General features: G+C 38.9%; 1 protein-coding gene across 4 annotated transcripts in view; it reads right to left on the bottom strand.

The window, feature by feature from the left end:
- ltbp1 (latent transforming growth factor beta binding protein 1) overlaps window positions 1-17,821 on the bottom strand; it is a 147,010-nt gene that overhangs the window by 31,101 nt on the left and 98,088 nt on the right. The window contains exons 11-15 of one of the 4 annotated variants that reach the window (XM_088086239.1): window positions 15,547-15,714; window positions 10,716-10,883; window positions 6,428-6,450; window positions 5,845-5,947; window positions 2,564-2,650 (exon numbers count right to left, since the gene is read on the bottom strand). In XM_088086239.1, coding sequence (XP_087942365.1) covers window positions 2,564-2,650; window positions 5,845-5,947; window positions 6,428-6,450; window positions 10,716-10,883; window positions 15,547-15,714 — 549 coding nt within the window. The remainder of the gene's footprint in view (window positions 1-2,563; window positions 2,651-5,844; window positions 5,948-6,427; window positions 6,451-10,715; window positions 10,884-15,546; window positions 15,715-17,821) is intronic. The other 3 variants (XM_088086240.1, XM_088086242.1, XM_088086241.1) reach the window with 3 other exon arrangements.

Below are 17,821 nucleotides of genomic sequence, written 5' to 3'. Positions count from 1 at the left end.
CAGTTATACAGCTAATAACAGGTCCCACAAAATACTATAGAGAGCCATGGGGAAGCAAAACATACCATTAATGTACCGCAGGTTAAGAGCTTAATAAAAAGAGCACTACAAGTTCACAACATGTGACACAAAGTAACCTCAGTGAAGTGACTGCAATACAAAAAACCCAACAGAATGAAATCACTGTGATTCCTTAGTTTCATTCATTAACTTTTTATTGACATTTAAACCAGTATCCCTGTGTTTCTTCAGTTAAGCTGATTTATTCACAGCAACTCATGAAGACATTGATAATTTCATTACAGTTCAATGTTCTGCTGGGAATCCTTGGGTCCTGTCATTCATGTACATGTCACTTGATGCGCTCGACTCACCCAAATGCTGTTTCAGATCAAGAACTCCCCCTTATGGCAATGGCATTCCGTGATGATAGTGGCTCCCCCAGCAGGACAATGAACCATGCCACACCATGAAAACTGCTCCATGAAAATGTGTCAAAGACCTCAAGGCATCAACTCAACCTCCAAATTTCCATCATCCCAATCGGATCAAGCATCTGTGGGACTAGCTGGTACTCCAACTCACAACCCACATGGCTCAAAGGATCAGCCGTCAATGCACCCATTCAAAGGACCCAACCAAGCTTCCAGACATTCCAGAGGTCCTGTCTCAACAAATCAGAGCCAAGTCCGATCCAAGGAGGCCCCATTGTGGATTGGGGGTACCTCTGGGGAACCAGAAAGTCCCACAAAAGCTCAATCATATTGAGATCTCAAAAATTTGGAGGCAAGGACGATGTCCTAAGCTCTTGGTCCTGTTCCTTGGGCCATTCCTGAGACGTTTTTATGGTGTTGCATGGTGCATTGTCCTGCAGGGGGCACTGCCATCATGGAGTGCTGCTACCATGAGGAGAGTGCTTGGACTGTAGAGGAGGTTTAAATATTTTAGCTGATCGGTGTACATGTCTTAATTATTTCAGCTCTTCATAAATACCTGCTAAAAGATTAACTGGTTTTGGTCTTTCTTGAGGTCAGCAGTCTGTTTAACTCTCTTGTGTGCTGCCTTACTCAGAGTCTAATCACATCCCATACAAAACAGCATTAGCTTGGAGTGAAATTAAAAGAATAAGCTCATTTTCCTGACGTATGAATTATTCCTTAAAAGTATAGCTAATTGTCTGGTAGGCTTGGATGCTATCACACTATAACGATAAATCAGAGTATTTTTAAATCCCAAAAGTTTGTTTTTCAATACCATTATAAATACAGAAGCTCCTCTTACTATTAAACTCAGTGTATGTAGTGCACAGCACGCACCACAAGAGCTCAGTCTACAGACTCTACTAGTGGAACAGGGAGCTAAGCCGAAAGACACACTGACAGTGGTGAAGGTTGAAGTTACAGGACTGTAAACACTCAGTGGCCAGCAGGCAGAGAGAGAGCGTGGAGAATAACAGCATGTGTTTTTACATCTAACTTGGTGAATTAAGGATTTATTTCAACCAAACCAGAACTGGTGATTGCTGGAACAGTGGACTTACTAACTAGATTACTAACAAGAGTAACCAAAACAGTGAGTTTTATTTTGTTTTTGTCTATTTTGAATGAAGTGTGTTTTATGATGCGTTAATGAGGCAATTCAGCCTTGTCAGTATCCCATTAGAGGTTGCTAAATGTACTAAATATAACTAGTAAATAGACCTTCAGTTGAGTTTGTTTTGTCAAAAGACCTGCAAAAACATTTATACAGTTCATACAAATGAATTAAAATTACTTGTTACAGGCAAGATCCATATAAAGTCATCTACGTACCACAGATATGACTACATAGAACCTAGCTCAGCACAAAGACTGGGGACAGCAGAAAACAACAAGCCATCTTTAAAAAAAAGGGAAGAATTATGGCTTCCAATATCTCCAAAGCTGCCTTACTGAATGACGCTGCCAGTATGCCAAGATTTGTGAACTTATACAGTATTACAAAATGGAGGCTGTGTACATCCCTTTAAAAGGCACCATACTGCTAAAAATATCACAGCTAAGACACATTCCTACAGCAAAGGAGACAGAGGAAACACTGATGATTACATCAGAAGTTCAAACATCAAAATCTGTGGGCAGCTTCTCCTTATAGAATTATTTTTAGTTTTAAAGATTCAGGACCAAGGACCAGGGATACCAAGGACACAATACTGGTTCAGATATACGTGATCTTAGTTTATCCCACCACCCAGTGGGGGGGGGGGCATGCTGGAAATGGTACATACCAAGGACAGGTCTATTAGCGACCTGTCAGCTGTGCCCCACCTGCTCACTGACTGAGAATAGAACGCTCAAAACAGACAAGAACATACCAGATAAGCAGAAAAGAAAAGAAAAAAAGGATATAATAAAGGAAAAGAAAGGGAGAAAAGAGTAAGGAAAAGAAAAAACTTGAAGATAATATGAGAAAAAGAAAGAAAGGGGAGGTGAATATATATACAGAACAACAGGAGAAAATGGAGGAAAACAGAGAAAACAAAAATAGAAGAAAAAAGAAAAGAAAACAAAAGTGTTCTTCTTACCAGCTGACTGGGTGGGAGCAATGTCCTGTCCTGCGTTGGATGGAAGGATCTCGACTGGTGCAGGTGGAGAAGTCCTCTCAACAACCTCTACTCAATCAAAAAATATATATATATTTATAATCATATATATTAATTCCCTCCAGTTTATATTTATGTAAGTCAACATATTTTCCACCAAATATCATACTTGCTCTTTTTCATTTTTTATATAAAGGCCCAAGGGTTTAGTCTGGAGAGATGAGTTTTCAGTCTGCTAGAGAACTACTTCTTTAAAAAAGTGAAGGATTCAAGTTGTCATTTCATCACTTCTCCAGAAGAGCCATTAAATATTCTCAGTTATGTTTGCACAGCTTATACTCTCCACAAACATGAACATGTAGCTGCCTGTTACTTTTTATTGTAATATTTTTCTTCTACTTGTGACCAGTACATACTTCCAAAAAGGTAACCTGTATGTCACAGCTTCCACAAATACTCAGTCCAGTGACTCCATCTGTTTCCACATCTGGATCTGCCAAGGGAACACTTTCAGGATGCTAATCATTAAAAAACACTGAAATATACAGCTGATGAATCATAAGAAACTGCATATTGTTCTCGAGACAAACAGGGTTTTTTGTTTTGTGGCAGGCACATCACTTGATTAATTTCCCAATGAGTGTTAATCATTGCACATCATCACAGACCTACAGGCTATTAAGAGAATAAAACAACAACCCATGAACATTGTCTGTGCTGTGATGTTGCTGCATGTCACTTTTGTATCTACTCATTATTTTCACCACTGCTGAGACACGCTTGCTCAGTGAAACTGGGACCCACTTGACCTTCATCATCACCTTTTTAGCATTACAGAGGTCTCCTTGTGCAAATGTGTGCACAATTTTTCAAAAACAATCAACACAGAACTCGTACAAAGACCCAATACAAACAAAAGGAAAACATCTATTTACAGAGAATTTACTTGTGATGCAACCATGTGAAACTCATGCACAATTCTTTGATGAACTGCACCCTTTGCATAGTTGCTTTCAGCTTCTCCCCTCTGGGAAGAGGTTTTCAGTCGCAAAGTGTAAAACTTAGTGATATAAAAACAGTTGTGTTCTAGCTGCTATCACACAGGTGAACCAGCTGTAGAAAAAAATTGCACAAAATTGCGCAAGATATTTGGATGCCTGTATTTCTGATAAATTTATTCACAGTTTTTAGATTGTTTTTATTTAAGGTTTGGTTTTTGTAATTAGTTTTTTTATTGGTATTTATTACATATTTAAAATGTTGATTAGCACTGGGGCACTTTGTTTTATCATATATATATATATATATATATATAGAGAGAGAGAGAGAGAGAGAGAGAGAGAGAGAGAGAGAGAGAGAGAGATTCATTTTATTCTTCTTTTTTAGTGTGCTGTTGCTTGTTTTATGTGTTTTTATTTTATCAGATTTTATTTGTATTTTTTTTATGTACAGCACTTTGTTTAGGCTATTGTTGCTCTTTAAGGTGCTTTATAAATAAAGTTGATTGACTGATTGATTGATTGATTGATAATCTTTTTATCTTGTATCTTTTTATCTTTCTGTCATGTGTTTATCCTGTTTGTTGTCTGTGGTGTCTGACAACCACGTTGAATGGATGCCTTGCACTAAATGATGCTAACCAAATCCACCTAGGGTACAATTATTAACCTGAACCTGAATCAGCAATCAGTCTCAATCATAAATTAAAAAAAATAAATCAGTTTGAGGGCAACACAAATAGTTAAAAAAAGTGCAGGCGCAGAGTGCAGCATGGTTTGTTATCTCTGGTAATTTCATCTCTAAAGAAAAGAATGCAACTCATGCTGTGATATACTTGCTTACCTTTTTTTTCACATACTATAACCAGTGGTGTAGCGGTAGTTGATGAGGTGAGTGCACTACTAGATGGGAAGGTTACTGAGGAGGTAGCAGGTATACTCTCCAATACAGTATATTCCAATAAGTATTTGGCTGATAGATAGGTATACTGTAAACAGACAGAAAAAGGTGAGTCTACCTGCTTATACCCCTCACTACACCACTGACTATAAGTGAACTATCAACACGTGGCACAGGCATGAAGCACAAATTACCATACTGTTGAACTGGTTCATATTGAAAGCTGTGTTTGTTGTCAATTGTGTAACAATTGGTTGAAAAATATGCCTATTTTAGCTGAGGTTTGGAAAGATTTGCCTGTTTTGTGTGTGTACTGTCGAGCATTTTGTAAAAATAAAAAAAAAGTGTCATTTTGGCCAGTGAGTTTAAGTTTAGGCCTGTATGTGAACTGCTTTGAAAATGAAACTTCTAAATGGACAAATACAATACATACCTACACATGCATATACGTATATATATATATATATATATATATATATATATATATATATATATATATATATATATATATATATATATATATATATATATATATATATATACGTTTCAAATTTCATGCCAACTGCATTGGGGAGAATTTTTTTTTTTTTTAACTCACTCTAATTTTATTAGGCCCAAAGTTATGTATATTTAGGGGCAGGGCTGACTGAGAGACAGGTTGTCTGTGAGGCAGCACTTCAGTCACTTCTGAACACACACACACAAAAAAAGAAAATATGCCAAATTTAAGGCCCCAAAATTGACATCCACAAACCTCCTCATACAGACTACGCTTTGTTTACACATGGGCCTAAACCTAAAGTAGCTGTCCAAAATGACGATTTTCACAAAATACACACACACACACACACACACACACACACACACACACACACACACACACAAACATGACAAAAACAAATATTTCCATTATACAGCACATGTAATATGGCTATATCTTTTACTAAAGATTAGAAAAGAATATGTGGAGTTAAATCAATAAATAAATTATTGAATAAAAACATCTTTTATCACCTACTTTTCCTAATGCCAGTGTAAGAGATCACAGTACATGTGGCCTTTTTAGGACATCAGACTGATCTCGTCAGCAGCAGCAGCTCATCAGCAGTCTGAGCTGCACTTTGTCTTCTTCACTGTGCTTCTTCACATTTCATCACACATTAGCATGCATTTTCTTTTTACCTTTTACTCACATTTCTGCCTCTGTTAGCATTCTAACATTACAGCACAATTGGACCTGACAAACTAGAGCTGAACTTAAGCACAGTTCAGTTGACAAAGTGCTCTGAGCTTGACAAGTTCTGTCTGAGATGTCCTGAACTGGCCACCGTAGCACAAAGTTTAAACAGTAATGAAGCAGACACCTGGGTAGGCTGCCTCGATCTTGACAGTGGATACACCCGGAGAGAGCTGGGGCAGGATAGGTTCAACTACTGGCCTATTACTAACCGCAGGGATTACCAGCTCCTTCAATGACAAGACACAGACAATAATACCAAATCAAGGTCAACAGAGCACCGTATGCATTGTTTTTCTTTGCTTTCGGTGTATTATTTAAGCTTTGCACACTGCTTCTGTCATGCAATAGCAGTGCAGGCACTGTGCTGTGAAGCAGATTGGTGTTCAGCCTGTATGGCAAATGACAGCAGTTTAAAACAGGGCATAAATTAACAGCTCAGCGAGCAAGCCGTGGACTTCTGCACACACTTCAGTTTGGATTATATTTTTGGAGCAGTGTTAAGGACTTTTATCTTTTTGGGGTACTTGCGCACACAGTATATAAACACATTGAAGATTTACACATTGCTCAGTGCTGACCAGCTGATCATGCAGCAATGTCGCTGACTTCATGCAAAGGTGAATCTGCAGCTCCTCAGCAGCTGAGAGGAGCGTCTGTGTGCATGCAAACTGCTTCGGCATTTTCACTCTTTAAAGCGCCCAACCTACCTGATCGGGTGCAGCTGTTGCTACTGACCACAGGAAAAAAAAAGAAACATATTTTTCAATGTAACTTTGTGACATAATACTCTGTATGTAACTATGTCACATAGTTTACAGTCAGGTGTTTCCATAATTTTGTCCACTGCATTTATATCAGTGAGGGTAGGTTAAATAACAGAAACACATCTCAGTATTTTTAAGTTACATCACAAGAGAGGGAGTGCTGCTGTACTGTATATCATCATGGCTGTGATTTGGTTGCAGATAATCACAGCTGTGATGATATACATCACAACAGCACAACCTTGAGTGTAATATATAATGATATTGCTTTTATACAATACTTCTACAATCACCATTAATTGGTTAACAGTAATAAGTGACAACAGATTATGATATGTTTGTTTATTTAATAATTTTTTTGGCCCCGCCAACAAATAGTTCTAAAACCACTGGAAGTGACAGGTGTTGCCTAGCAACATGTACATATACTCCTACATACCAATTTACCACTATGAGTTAGTTTTAACAGACAGTTCGTCGCTCCAACATGTGTCCACTCACTACTGTGATCTCTGTCACATTGTGTCCTGTATTATTATTATTTACTCCCAGTAAGTGATGATGCCAGTCAGATGGGATTTCCTTGCTCTTCCAACACTGATTCAACCTACGGTAAAGTTAAATAAGAACTGGCCATTAATGTTTGCCTTAATAACGGTTTAGAACAGCTTAGAGCGGAGTGATATATGTAGAGTTAAAAGTCCCAGTGATATATGTAGAGTTAAAAGTCCCAGTGATGTTATACTGTAGCCTATATCATGACTCATGGAATGCCTCTCAACCAATCAAATTGCTTGGTTGGAAATAACTGTTGTATAAAACCTATTATAGTTCAACAGCACAACAAACTAGAACCTCCAAAATAATCATACACAGTTTCAACATAGACTGACAACATTGAAACCTCTAATAAGGAGGATTTTCTTCAGCACAGCTATACTGGAATACATTTGTTTTAGCTTAGTGTACTTAATTAATGGCTATCTGAATATTGACATTAGAGCCTTGGTCTTCAACAGGTGGTCTGTGACCCCTTGGAGGCCCTCAGAGATAGATGTTTAATAAGCCCCGCCCTCTTAGCTCATTTGTACAAACAGTCGGCGCTGCCTAAACTAACAATGACGGCTGTCAGTGTCAAAGACATAACCAAAGACATAACCAAAGATGCTATAAAGGGTCTTCACTATGCCATGGTGGTCACTTTGCTGCCGGTTATGTCCAGCAGCATTCTCAAGTGACATTGCCAGTGCACGTTGCCATCCGGCCGCCTGCCAGGATAAAATAACAACGCCACTGAATCTGTCAGAGTTTGTTCTCATCTGACGCTTTCCAGCCACGCAGCAGTTTGACGCAGAAAGTGGCTTTTGGCATCATGCTCATATGCCAAAAGCACCGACAGTGACGAGATTAGACTCGTTCTTGTTCTTGTGTACTGATTTTGCAACAATGTGCATAACTCTTATAGCAGCTTATATCTGCAGGATAGTTTTAATGATCATGACGAGAGTTTATAAAATAATTTTAAACAATATCCTAAGTTATTATTCTGTAAGCTCAGAAGAAGCCAGTTTTTAACACCTTCATTGTATAAATACCATACCTTAATCTTTACTAAATGCTACAGAATTATTCTCAGACCCACATTTCCATGTTGTGAAAAGGTCAAAAATATTCCAGACCACATTCTAAGGTCTAAAATATATTTTTAAAAAACTCCTCTCTTCCTTCCACCTAGCATTGGTTTCTTCAGTGCCAAAATGCCAATAAGTAATGCTGCCAAGGACCACATTACTATCTGGTGCTATCCAAACTAATCTGTGCAGGTTTTGGGTGGTGGATTTCTACCAGATTGTTTTTTGAGGCCTGTCCTGTGTGCCTGGAAAACTCTGCTCTGCTCTGCTCCAGAGAAGCTTAGCAGCAATTTGGACTCTGTCTGGCTTTGGCTAAGATGTTGCAAAGTTTCTCCTTCCCGTGGTGGCTGCCAAGCCTGCCCTGAGTAAGAACAGGGGAGGGTGAAGCTCCAGTTTACCTCACTCTCCCTCCTGAAATGCTGTGGGCTGGGCTGTGTTTGAAAGGAAAGGGAAGTGAGCCAAAGCACTTCCATCCCTCTCATCTAAAAACAAATGTTACATGAGGGATGTTAAAGATGTGGGTTCCTCATCATATGCAAGAGGGATCATACGTCAGGTTTGTTACTCTGGAGCTGTAATTTGCAGAAGTGAGGCTGCTATTCATTCCACAGTGTAGTCATTCGTCACAGTGACACTGGCACTGTGAGGCTGATAAATTAAGAGTGTACTTCAAACAAGAGAGGGGCTGCTGATTTCGTTCAAAGTTCATTGACTTCAGTCACTTAAAAGCATGACAAATGAAATACAGCTGAATAATAGCCAACTGCAGACCACTGTACAAGACAAACAACGACGCTTTATTGCTTTTTGGCAAATAGAGCCAGTGTTTTTTCCCAAGTGGGACTTAAGCCAAAGACCCTGTTTTTCACCAATCCGTCCCTGCTTTCCAGCAGACAAATAATTTGATTATCAATTGAGGATTTTAAAGTGTTTTTACATCACATCTGAAATTATGTGAGATAGTCACTAAGGATGAAGATGGACCAGTTCCGCTTTTTTTGAAACTCGTAAATCAATAATTTTTGAAAGTCCTGTGGGTCCTACAACGTCGGCATATGGTCCCTCATTGTACAGTCTCGATCACTTCTGGAGGGCAACCTTACAGATGATGTACAGATGTTTTTATGTGTTTTTTATGCTATTGTGTTGATTGTTGAGAGCTTGTGGATGCAAGACAAATTTCTGTGAAAACAGATGATTACATATCATCTTATCTTATCTTGACGTAGCATTACATCTCGAGTCGAGTCATGTCATTTAAATCCAATCACTGGAGAGCCAGCACCAGGGCAAGGCTGACCCGACTTGGACCGAGAGCTGTTTCTCTCCCAAACCTATTTCTGGCTAATGTCCCGTCACAGGAGAATAAAGTGGATGAGATGCGATTGAGGCTCGCTCAGCAACTGGAGATCAGAGACTGATCTGTGCACATCTTCACAGAGACATAGTTAGCCCCTAACATCCCAGATCAAGCTGTTGCACTGCAAATACAAAAGAATGCAGGAATTGTATGATGCCATTGGCAACAAAATGCCTAAACAACTGGATGGAATTTCCATATTAGCTGCTGATTTTAAACAACTCATCTTTCACCTCCACAGATGTAGCAGGATCGAGGACAAATTATAATTTAATTTTTAGACTTTGTTTAAAAAATGACTAATGGATCGACCTTCTACCTTCTTCTACCTTATCTGGAGTCCCTATAGGGTGCTCCTTATATGACATCGCTATCCGAACATTTCACCCAGACCCGATAGTGGCATAACATGCTGAAGTGGCAGGTGCTAATCAGTCATCCTGCAGCATATCTCAGCTTATCAGCTGACACCATCCAACGGCATATTATTCAGATGTGAATGGGGGCTTTTGGCATCGGGATTTTATGCCAAGCACTCCAAAAGCAGTAGAAAATGTTGCATTATTTATAAATACATTTTTTAAAATTATTGGCAGGCTGTGTAAACCCATTAAGACTTGTAAATTTAGCATGAAATAGTGACGGGTAGTTTAGGGACAAATGAGTAAATGGAACAAAAATAACTGGCGGGCAGCATAAGGTCAGTGACCTCAAATATTGTTGTGCTCTGCACTATTTCGCATTAATTCATAAAATTAGAAGGTAAACTACTAAACCAAAATGATCATCTCATCTTGCATCTTGTATAAAATGCTGCTGCTACTTGCTTATAAAAACAGGAAAGAGAACAGTCTTTCAACCTGGCAACCACTCGTAGAATTGGTGGTGAACTTTTGAGTCGACCTCAGAGGATATTCAGGTTCAAACATTCAAAACACTGTGTGAGATGGATAATGAAATGTTCCAAAAGTCAAGAACAAAAACAAAAGGACACAGAGCTCTTGCAGTGTGGTCCCAAAATAATACAATGGCTTACTGCAAAATAATAAGAAAGAATATGTCTGCCGAGATCAGCAGTCCAGGTATCTTTTTAATTGTTTTAATTGTTTTAACAAGTCATGATTTCAAATGAAAAAAAAAGCTTGTGAGATTAATACTTATGCCACACCTTTCAAATTAAACTAAACAAACTGAACATGCACTGATTTTAACTGGTTTGATTTAAATGGTAGTGACTCACCTGGTATAATCTCCTCTGGTCTTCCAAAGGCCTCCACTGGTCTCTCTGGTGTTGGCAGGGGTTCGGGGAGTTGCGGGTCAACAGGCTCCTGGTAAACTGGTTTACTGACAGGTGGATTTGGTAGAACAGTGTAGCCCATTCCTCCAGGACAGATGTCTTTGAACTTGGCTACAATGAAAACATGTATGAGTGTTGTAATACCATTTAAAATAAGAAGTTTTACAATGAATTTTAATTGCAAATCATGTATATATGTTGGTGATTTCTTGACATTAACTACATATATAGTCTGCACAGCAATATGCTATGATGGATCTGACAATGCTAATTTTAACTAGTGAACAGTTATTTGAGTAGCCTGTGGTGGAACACCAGCCCACTTTTTAAACATACTCTTGAATGGTCAAATTTTGCGGCTCAAATTGCAGTTATAGGAAGATAAATAAAACAGGATATTCACAATGTTCAGATTGTGATTTGCAGCTCAACTCAATACCAATGTGAGACACTTTTACCGAAAATTCCCTGGAAAGAGACAAAGATAGAAGCAAAGAAATTGTCTCTTGGCTCCGTTAGTGCACAATTTTCACATCAAACAAATCTATGTGCTATATCTTTTCTATCTCTATTTCAGCAGCTTGTTTGTAAGAGGCTAATGTAAAATTGCATTGTCCCTATCAAATACACTATATAGACAAAATATTTTTTAGGAGTGTAATGATCCATTGATCTGGATCCATATATTAAATCAATGATTAACGATGTAATATGATTCACATCATCATCATCTCTAAGACACACCTTTATTTTGGATATACTGTGTCACTGTCAAACAGTGGCAGGCAGATAAGTGACCTTCACTGCACTAAGCAAGTTACAATCAACAGAATTACTTAAGTGATATTTTTATATTTTATAGTTAAAACCAAAGAAGAAAGCTTCTTCTGTAATAGATTGTGTTAAATGGCCAATGATATTGAATCAAATAAGAACAAAATCATTTCATGGCAGACTCTGTGATATCAGCAAATATCGTAAGGTTGTCTAAATAATCAACATAATATCGTGACTAAACAGATTTACATCCCTATTTTTTTTTAGGAGAAATATTTAGCTTAGCTTCATTTAATGTTTTTTTTAACCAGTTACACATCTCCCATGTGATAATGAGATAATGACATTGACAAAAAAGGAAATAATAGATGCATTCAGAATGCAGCGCAAGAAGGATGAAGTGCTCAATTCCCATAGAGAGATGATGGCGAAATAACTAACAGACATTACATTAGAGTGCACACATATTGCTTGGCTTGTATAATGTTCAAAGTTTCCAATAGTTCAATTTCTGAGAAAAACAAGGCATAGTACAGGGTCTTACCAAGCAAAGCATTCTTCCTCAACCATCAGCTCTACCACATCTGATCAATCTAATATAACTAAAGACATTCAGTGTTGAAGACAAGAGTGGCTGATCAGGTTTGCACATTAATCCCTCTGACACATTGTATTGTTTAACAACCTCAAAACTCATCCATTATGCTGATGATATCGCTCTGTTTTTTAAGGTCCATCAGAAACCTTTGTTTCTGTTGTCTTGGCTACAAAAATGATTTTAGTTTCTTTTGAAGGTACAGTGGCAATACTTGTATGTTTGAGCCTTTATCCACTAGCTACAGCTTAATGTGATTTATGAGAATATACAGTTGAATGTAAGATTGCTTTATTTAAGAGCAGTGTGTCCATAAGTACATAGTAGATTTTTCATGGATTTTTGAGGGTATGGAGGACAAACTAATGCTTTTTTGGGGGAAAAAGTGAAATTGTGCTGTGATGAACACTATAAAATGTGACTAAGATTAATATATAGTGCAATGAAGTGCTCTAGTTGTAATTTACTACTTCAAAAAGTGTTAACTTCCTTGTAGAGGAAAATTAAAGCTCTAACAGAAGCCTTTGTGATTGAGAAAACAATGCGCTATCTATCATATGACAAGCAAGCTCAGTAATGATGTGTCCTGCTGATAAATCTCTGAGAGCTGGCAAGACAAGGAACCTAGAGAATCAAAACTGTAAAAATTTCTACTTGAAGTATCTAAAGGCATCCAAGAATGTTAGTAGTGCAGAGAGTCCAGACTTTGACAGAGACAATGCTTATGCTTGTTCCATGACTGAATGTTTTTGCATAATGGAATGCTTGGCTTGTTTTCATTATCTTGCAATGGTACAATGTTATTGTTTTTTGTGTGTAACTATAGACATAATGAAGAAGCAAAGGCATTCTGCACTGAGAACATTAATAATTAATAATAATTAAAGCTACGTCAAACACTGTTAACACTAGTAAATGAAGTAAAAGGTCAGTGGTTCAAGTTGCATTACATGGTTCTGATTACCATTACTAAGATTTCAATTACTTTGAAACTCGTTAGTTCTATTTAGATAATCTGTTGAAATTATTGGAATAACTTGGAATCCTGTGCAATAGTGTGCATATAAATACATCTATGTATGTTAACCTTGTGCAATAGTACTTGCACACACGTCAATGTGTGCAAACCTTGCACAATGAATGGGGCATCATTAAATACACACTATCACTTTACAAACTTATACATTGCAATAGGGCAATGTGTAACTTCAATGTGTATTAGCACATTATAATAAATATTTTGCAATAACACCAGCATTTTAACACATTAGCACTTTAACACCTTAGCACTCTATTTTCTATGGTCCTCCTAATCCCAGTCTGTCTTGTACATCTTTGATTTTTGGACCGTTTTCTATGCGTCTTTGTCCATTAGTGTAAAGACTATTATTACTGTTGTTACTATGCCTTCATTGTTACCTCTCATACTGAATGTGTTGTGATGGCCATGTTCAAGTATGTTTTTATGTATTTAAAATCAACCTGCCATGGGACTTTAATTGTAGAATATCAGCATAGAAAAGGTCTAGATCTTCATGCATGCTGCCACGATTATAAATATATACAAATATATTTATGCCAAACCATGAGGTGATGAAGTTCCTGCCATAAAACTTTTAAAATACATGAAAATGCACAGGCTTCTTAGGAATGCAACTACAATGACTTGATATAATAAGTTGTGTGAAAAATGAAATAAAGATAAACAAGAAAGTAGCAAAGTATCACCTTAGCCAGTCTTTGAAGCCCGTGCAGGCAGTGTATCAAGGATAAAAGAATGGAACATACAATGGGTCTTTTTCCCCCATGCTTACTCCATGCCACACAAGTTTGATGAAAACAATGACCTTTTGATCTTTTGACGAAGATCCAAGTAGGATCCAATGGAAGTCTTCATTAAACTTGTGTTGCATGGATTAAGTGTGCAGGCGTTACAAGCTTTGAGTTTGAGTCTAAAGACATGCTGGTGGATTTCTGAGGCTGTACTTGGACACAGCAGTGATTCAGCTAAACATCAGCACTCTAACATGCTTAAAATGACATGCTGATGATTAACAGGTAATGTTTACCATTTTTACTCATCTAGTTTAATGTATTAGCATACTAACATTTGCAAATTAACACTAAACAAAAAGCAAATTTGAGGCTAATGAGTACGTCGTTAGTTCTGCAGGAATTTAGTCATAAACCATTAGGCAAATTACAATTGGTGCTGGATAAAAACATAGTTTAACCTGGATCAAAGTGGTTGAATGATGGACAGAATGATCTAGCGAAAACTCAACATTTCCTAATTTTGCTGCTTCACTTCTGGGCTGATGTATCTACTCAAACCAAACCAAGCCATGCCAGCACAAGTGTGAAAAAGGGTTTATGTGTTGCATTGAGGTACAAACCTTTGCTAATAGGTTGTTTGCACATGACCACACATCACATCACCCCAAAGAACTGCAGATGGGGGGAGGAAGGGATTTCTGTATGGAGAGGCGCTATAAAAATGCCAGTTTTGTGCTGTTTATGGCTGTCCCAACCAGTCAAATTAGCAAAAAAAGAACTACTTTTGAGTCTGGAAAGTAGTGACACATAAAGGTGAAAAGTTGAAAAAAACTCATGGAGAAAACGACAGCAGACATGGATTAAAACCCTCCATCCAATGTCTTGAGGAGTGGAATCAGACAACGCTCACTAATGTTTCGTATGTCACATTTTCAGCTGTGTTCCTGAAAAACTCTGAGAACAGTTGACCTAACAAAACAAAGTAAAAAATGATAGCTACAGTTAGCCAGCTAGCGCATACCCTGATGCTAGTTCTGCATCCGTCTATGTAAAGTTAGAGCTGAAGCAGCAATATAAAAAGACAGTGATTCTCAACTAAATATACACAGTCGGGCAAAACAAGACAGCAGTCACTCAATTCTGTTTTCGATCCAATGTTGTTGACCAGCCACACACAAAATAGTTTTAAGCGTCAAGACTCTTGTACACCTTAACTTGGCTCACTGTGTAGTAGGAGATCTGCAGGATTAAGTAATTTGTGATATCGATCACCTGCACGCCAGACAAATTGTACAAGCCGTGGGAAAAGTCACTTTTCCACAGTGTGTATCCAATTAGTCTAGTAATGTTCTGATGATATCTGATACATGCAGGTCTATACAAGGCTTTAACATTTTCACTTTCCTCCATTCCCAACAATTCCCCTCCAGTGCTCTTAACTTCCTGTCCCCATCGGACTTTCGTGCATCATCAGGATTATATGACTGCACTGACAACAAGCTATATATAAGGCCAAGCTACACAGCAAAATCCAAGGGTGTTTGGCATTCTCTTCTCTTCATACATGAGAAAGGTTTGGGGTCTTATAGAGACAGGGTCAGTGTCTGACGTGGCTTGGGGCCTTACCTGTTCCTGGAGGGGGGCATTTGTCACAACGAGGGCCCCAGGCTTTGCCCACACTGCAGCAGCAGAGCTGTTTGCTCAGCTGGGTAGCCACTGGGTGCAAACACTGCCTCCCTGAGCTGACCAAACGGAAGCAAGCCCCCTTCTCCTCTTGGATGGCAGGTGTGTTGGCTACAGAGGAGCGCAGGAGGAGGAGGAGGAGGAGGAGGAGGAGGAGGAGGAGGAGGTGGAGGTGGAGGTGGAAGGGAATGCAGGAAGTGGTGCACCAGAGTGATGGAGACACATACATAGGGGAAAGAGAGAACAGAGAGTGGAGAAATAAAGAGGTCCCCTTCACCAAAGAAATTTTGCTTTCTCACCTAAACAAACTTCTGCCACAAACACACATCGCCTAACACATTTTTAAAACAACACGGGTGCATAGAGAAGAAAACAACTACAATTAAACAGTTCAAGCCAGACACACAAAAAACAAAACACATTCAAAGCACAGGCAACATGAAGGAAAAGAAACCATTTCATGCAAATGCATTATACACTATCAAAGTCAAGGTGAAGGCATGCAGGAGAGTTTTGGCTCAGTTTGTGTTTTTTTTTCAATCTTGTGGTGTAATCCAATATTCTTACAAAACTGGAAGCTGTTCTAATTGGAACACAAACAAAATAATGACCTTTACAGGGAACCCAGAATGATTGGTTCAAATTTCCCTGTTTGCCAAAGTCATTACCTGGAGTAAATCATTTCAATTACTGGCAAAATACTTGACCTGTTCTCCCAACAGGTGGTCAGACTGCAAAACATCAGGAATAGCTGTTATGAAAGTTTGACCGAAGCTTTTTCTATTAGCTTGTAGTTTAATGCTGCATATTTTCACATATTCACACACAGAATTTAGGCCATTATCTGTTGCACTCTTGTGTTGTAAGGGTTCAACATTCTGGGAAAAACACATATTCACTTTCTTCTTGAGTGTGAGATGAAAAGATTTTGACCAGTTTTAAGTCTGTGTGTTGAGTTTGGCGTTGGAGTCAGGGGGGCGGTGAACCTATAGATTGTATATAAAGATGGACGACGCGGCTCCATGTCCTCCTCTCATACAAAAAAGAAATACTACAGATATGACTCCTGCCATCTTGCCTGGTGGTGTTATTTGGAGCCAGAGTCTGAGCAGAGGCAATCTCAACTGTATTGAGTTCCCACCATATAACGAATATAAAGATGGCCGACATGCCCCCGCTTACCCCCACTATGCTGATGTGAGGTTAAAATATCCCAGATATGGCTGCTGCCACCTTGTGATGGCGATGTCACTGAGAGCAGGAGTCTACATAGTGGTATTATCCACAGTGGGGGACTAAAAAAGTGAATATTTGAACAAAATATACATCGACAAAAACGTACTGAGCAAGGGCTCTGCTGTAGCTGTACAAAATCGTTGTCTGTGCATGTGTGATTCATTTGAAGGGTAGGCAGCTCTCAGAGCAGTCACAGAGGCCGCTGCAGGTTGGGACTGCGGGGCTGCTGGTCAGACTGGCTGCATAAGTAGTGAGTAAGAGGTGAGGAAGAGGAGACAGCAGCCGCCCTCATTGTGTTCAACTGTCGTGAGTTTGGTTGTAATGCAAACCACGGAATGGGATATGTTTGGATGCTTTTGCAGAGCTCTGTCAGCACAATCATTCCTCAAATGTCCAGAAAAAGTCACTAGATTTGTCGCTGTTTGCTTTTGACTAATTAAGTCGCCAAGGGGGTCCAGAAAGTCCTAGATAAAGAGACAAAGTCACCAAGTTGGCAACACTGATGGGAACCAGTGATGTTCTGGGCAGTTTTAATCACCCGCTGTAGAGCCTTCCTGTCCTGGGCCGTGCACAAACCATGCCAGTTTGTGATGTTTCCAGTCAGTATGCTTTCCATTGCTCCTCTGTAGAAGTTAAACAGGATCTTGCTCTGGAATTTAGCCTTCCTAAGTTTCTGTAGGAAGTAGAGTCTTTTCTGTGCTTTTTTAACCTGGGTGGTGATGTGTGATGACCATGGTAGGTTCTCAGTGATAGTAATTCCAAAGAACCTCTAGCTGTTGACCTGCTCCACCTCAGCTCCACTGATGTAGACAGGGGTGTGTGTCTTTACCTCCTTCTTTCTAATATTAACAATCAGCTCCTTGGTTTTACTGACGCTGAGCAGCAGGTTGTTCTCTGTGCACCACTCTGCAAGACTGTTGATTTCCTCCCAGTATGAACTGTCATTGTTGTTTGTAATACGGCCGATGATGATGGCGTCATC

The sequence above is a fragment of the Plectropomus leopardus genome, chromosome 13, assembly GCF_026936395.1.
Source record: "Plectropomus leopardus strain MGB_pleo_1.0 chromosome 13, ASM2693639v1, whole genome shotgun sequence".
NCBI classification, from domain to species: Eukaryota; Metazoa; Chordata; class Actinopteri; order Perciformes; family Serranidae; genus Plectropomus; species Plectropomus leopardus.
This window is presented reverse-complemented; position numbering and strand designations above follow the sequence as displayed.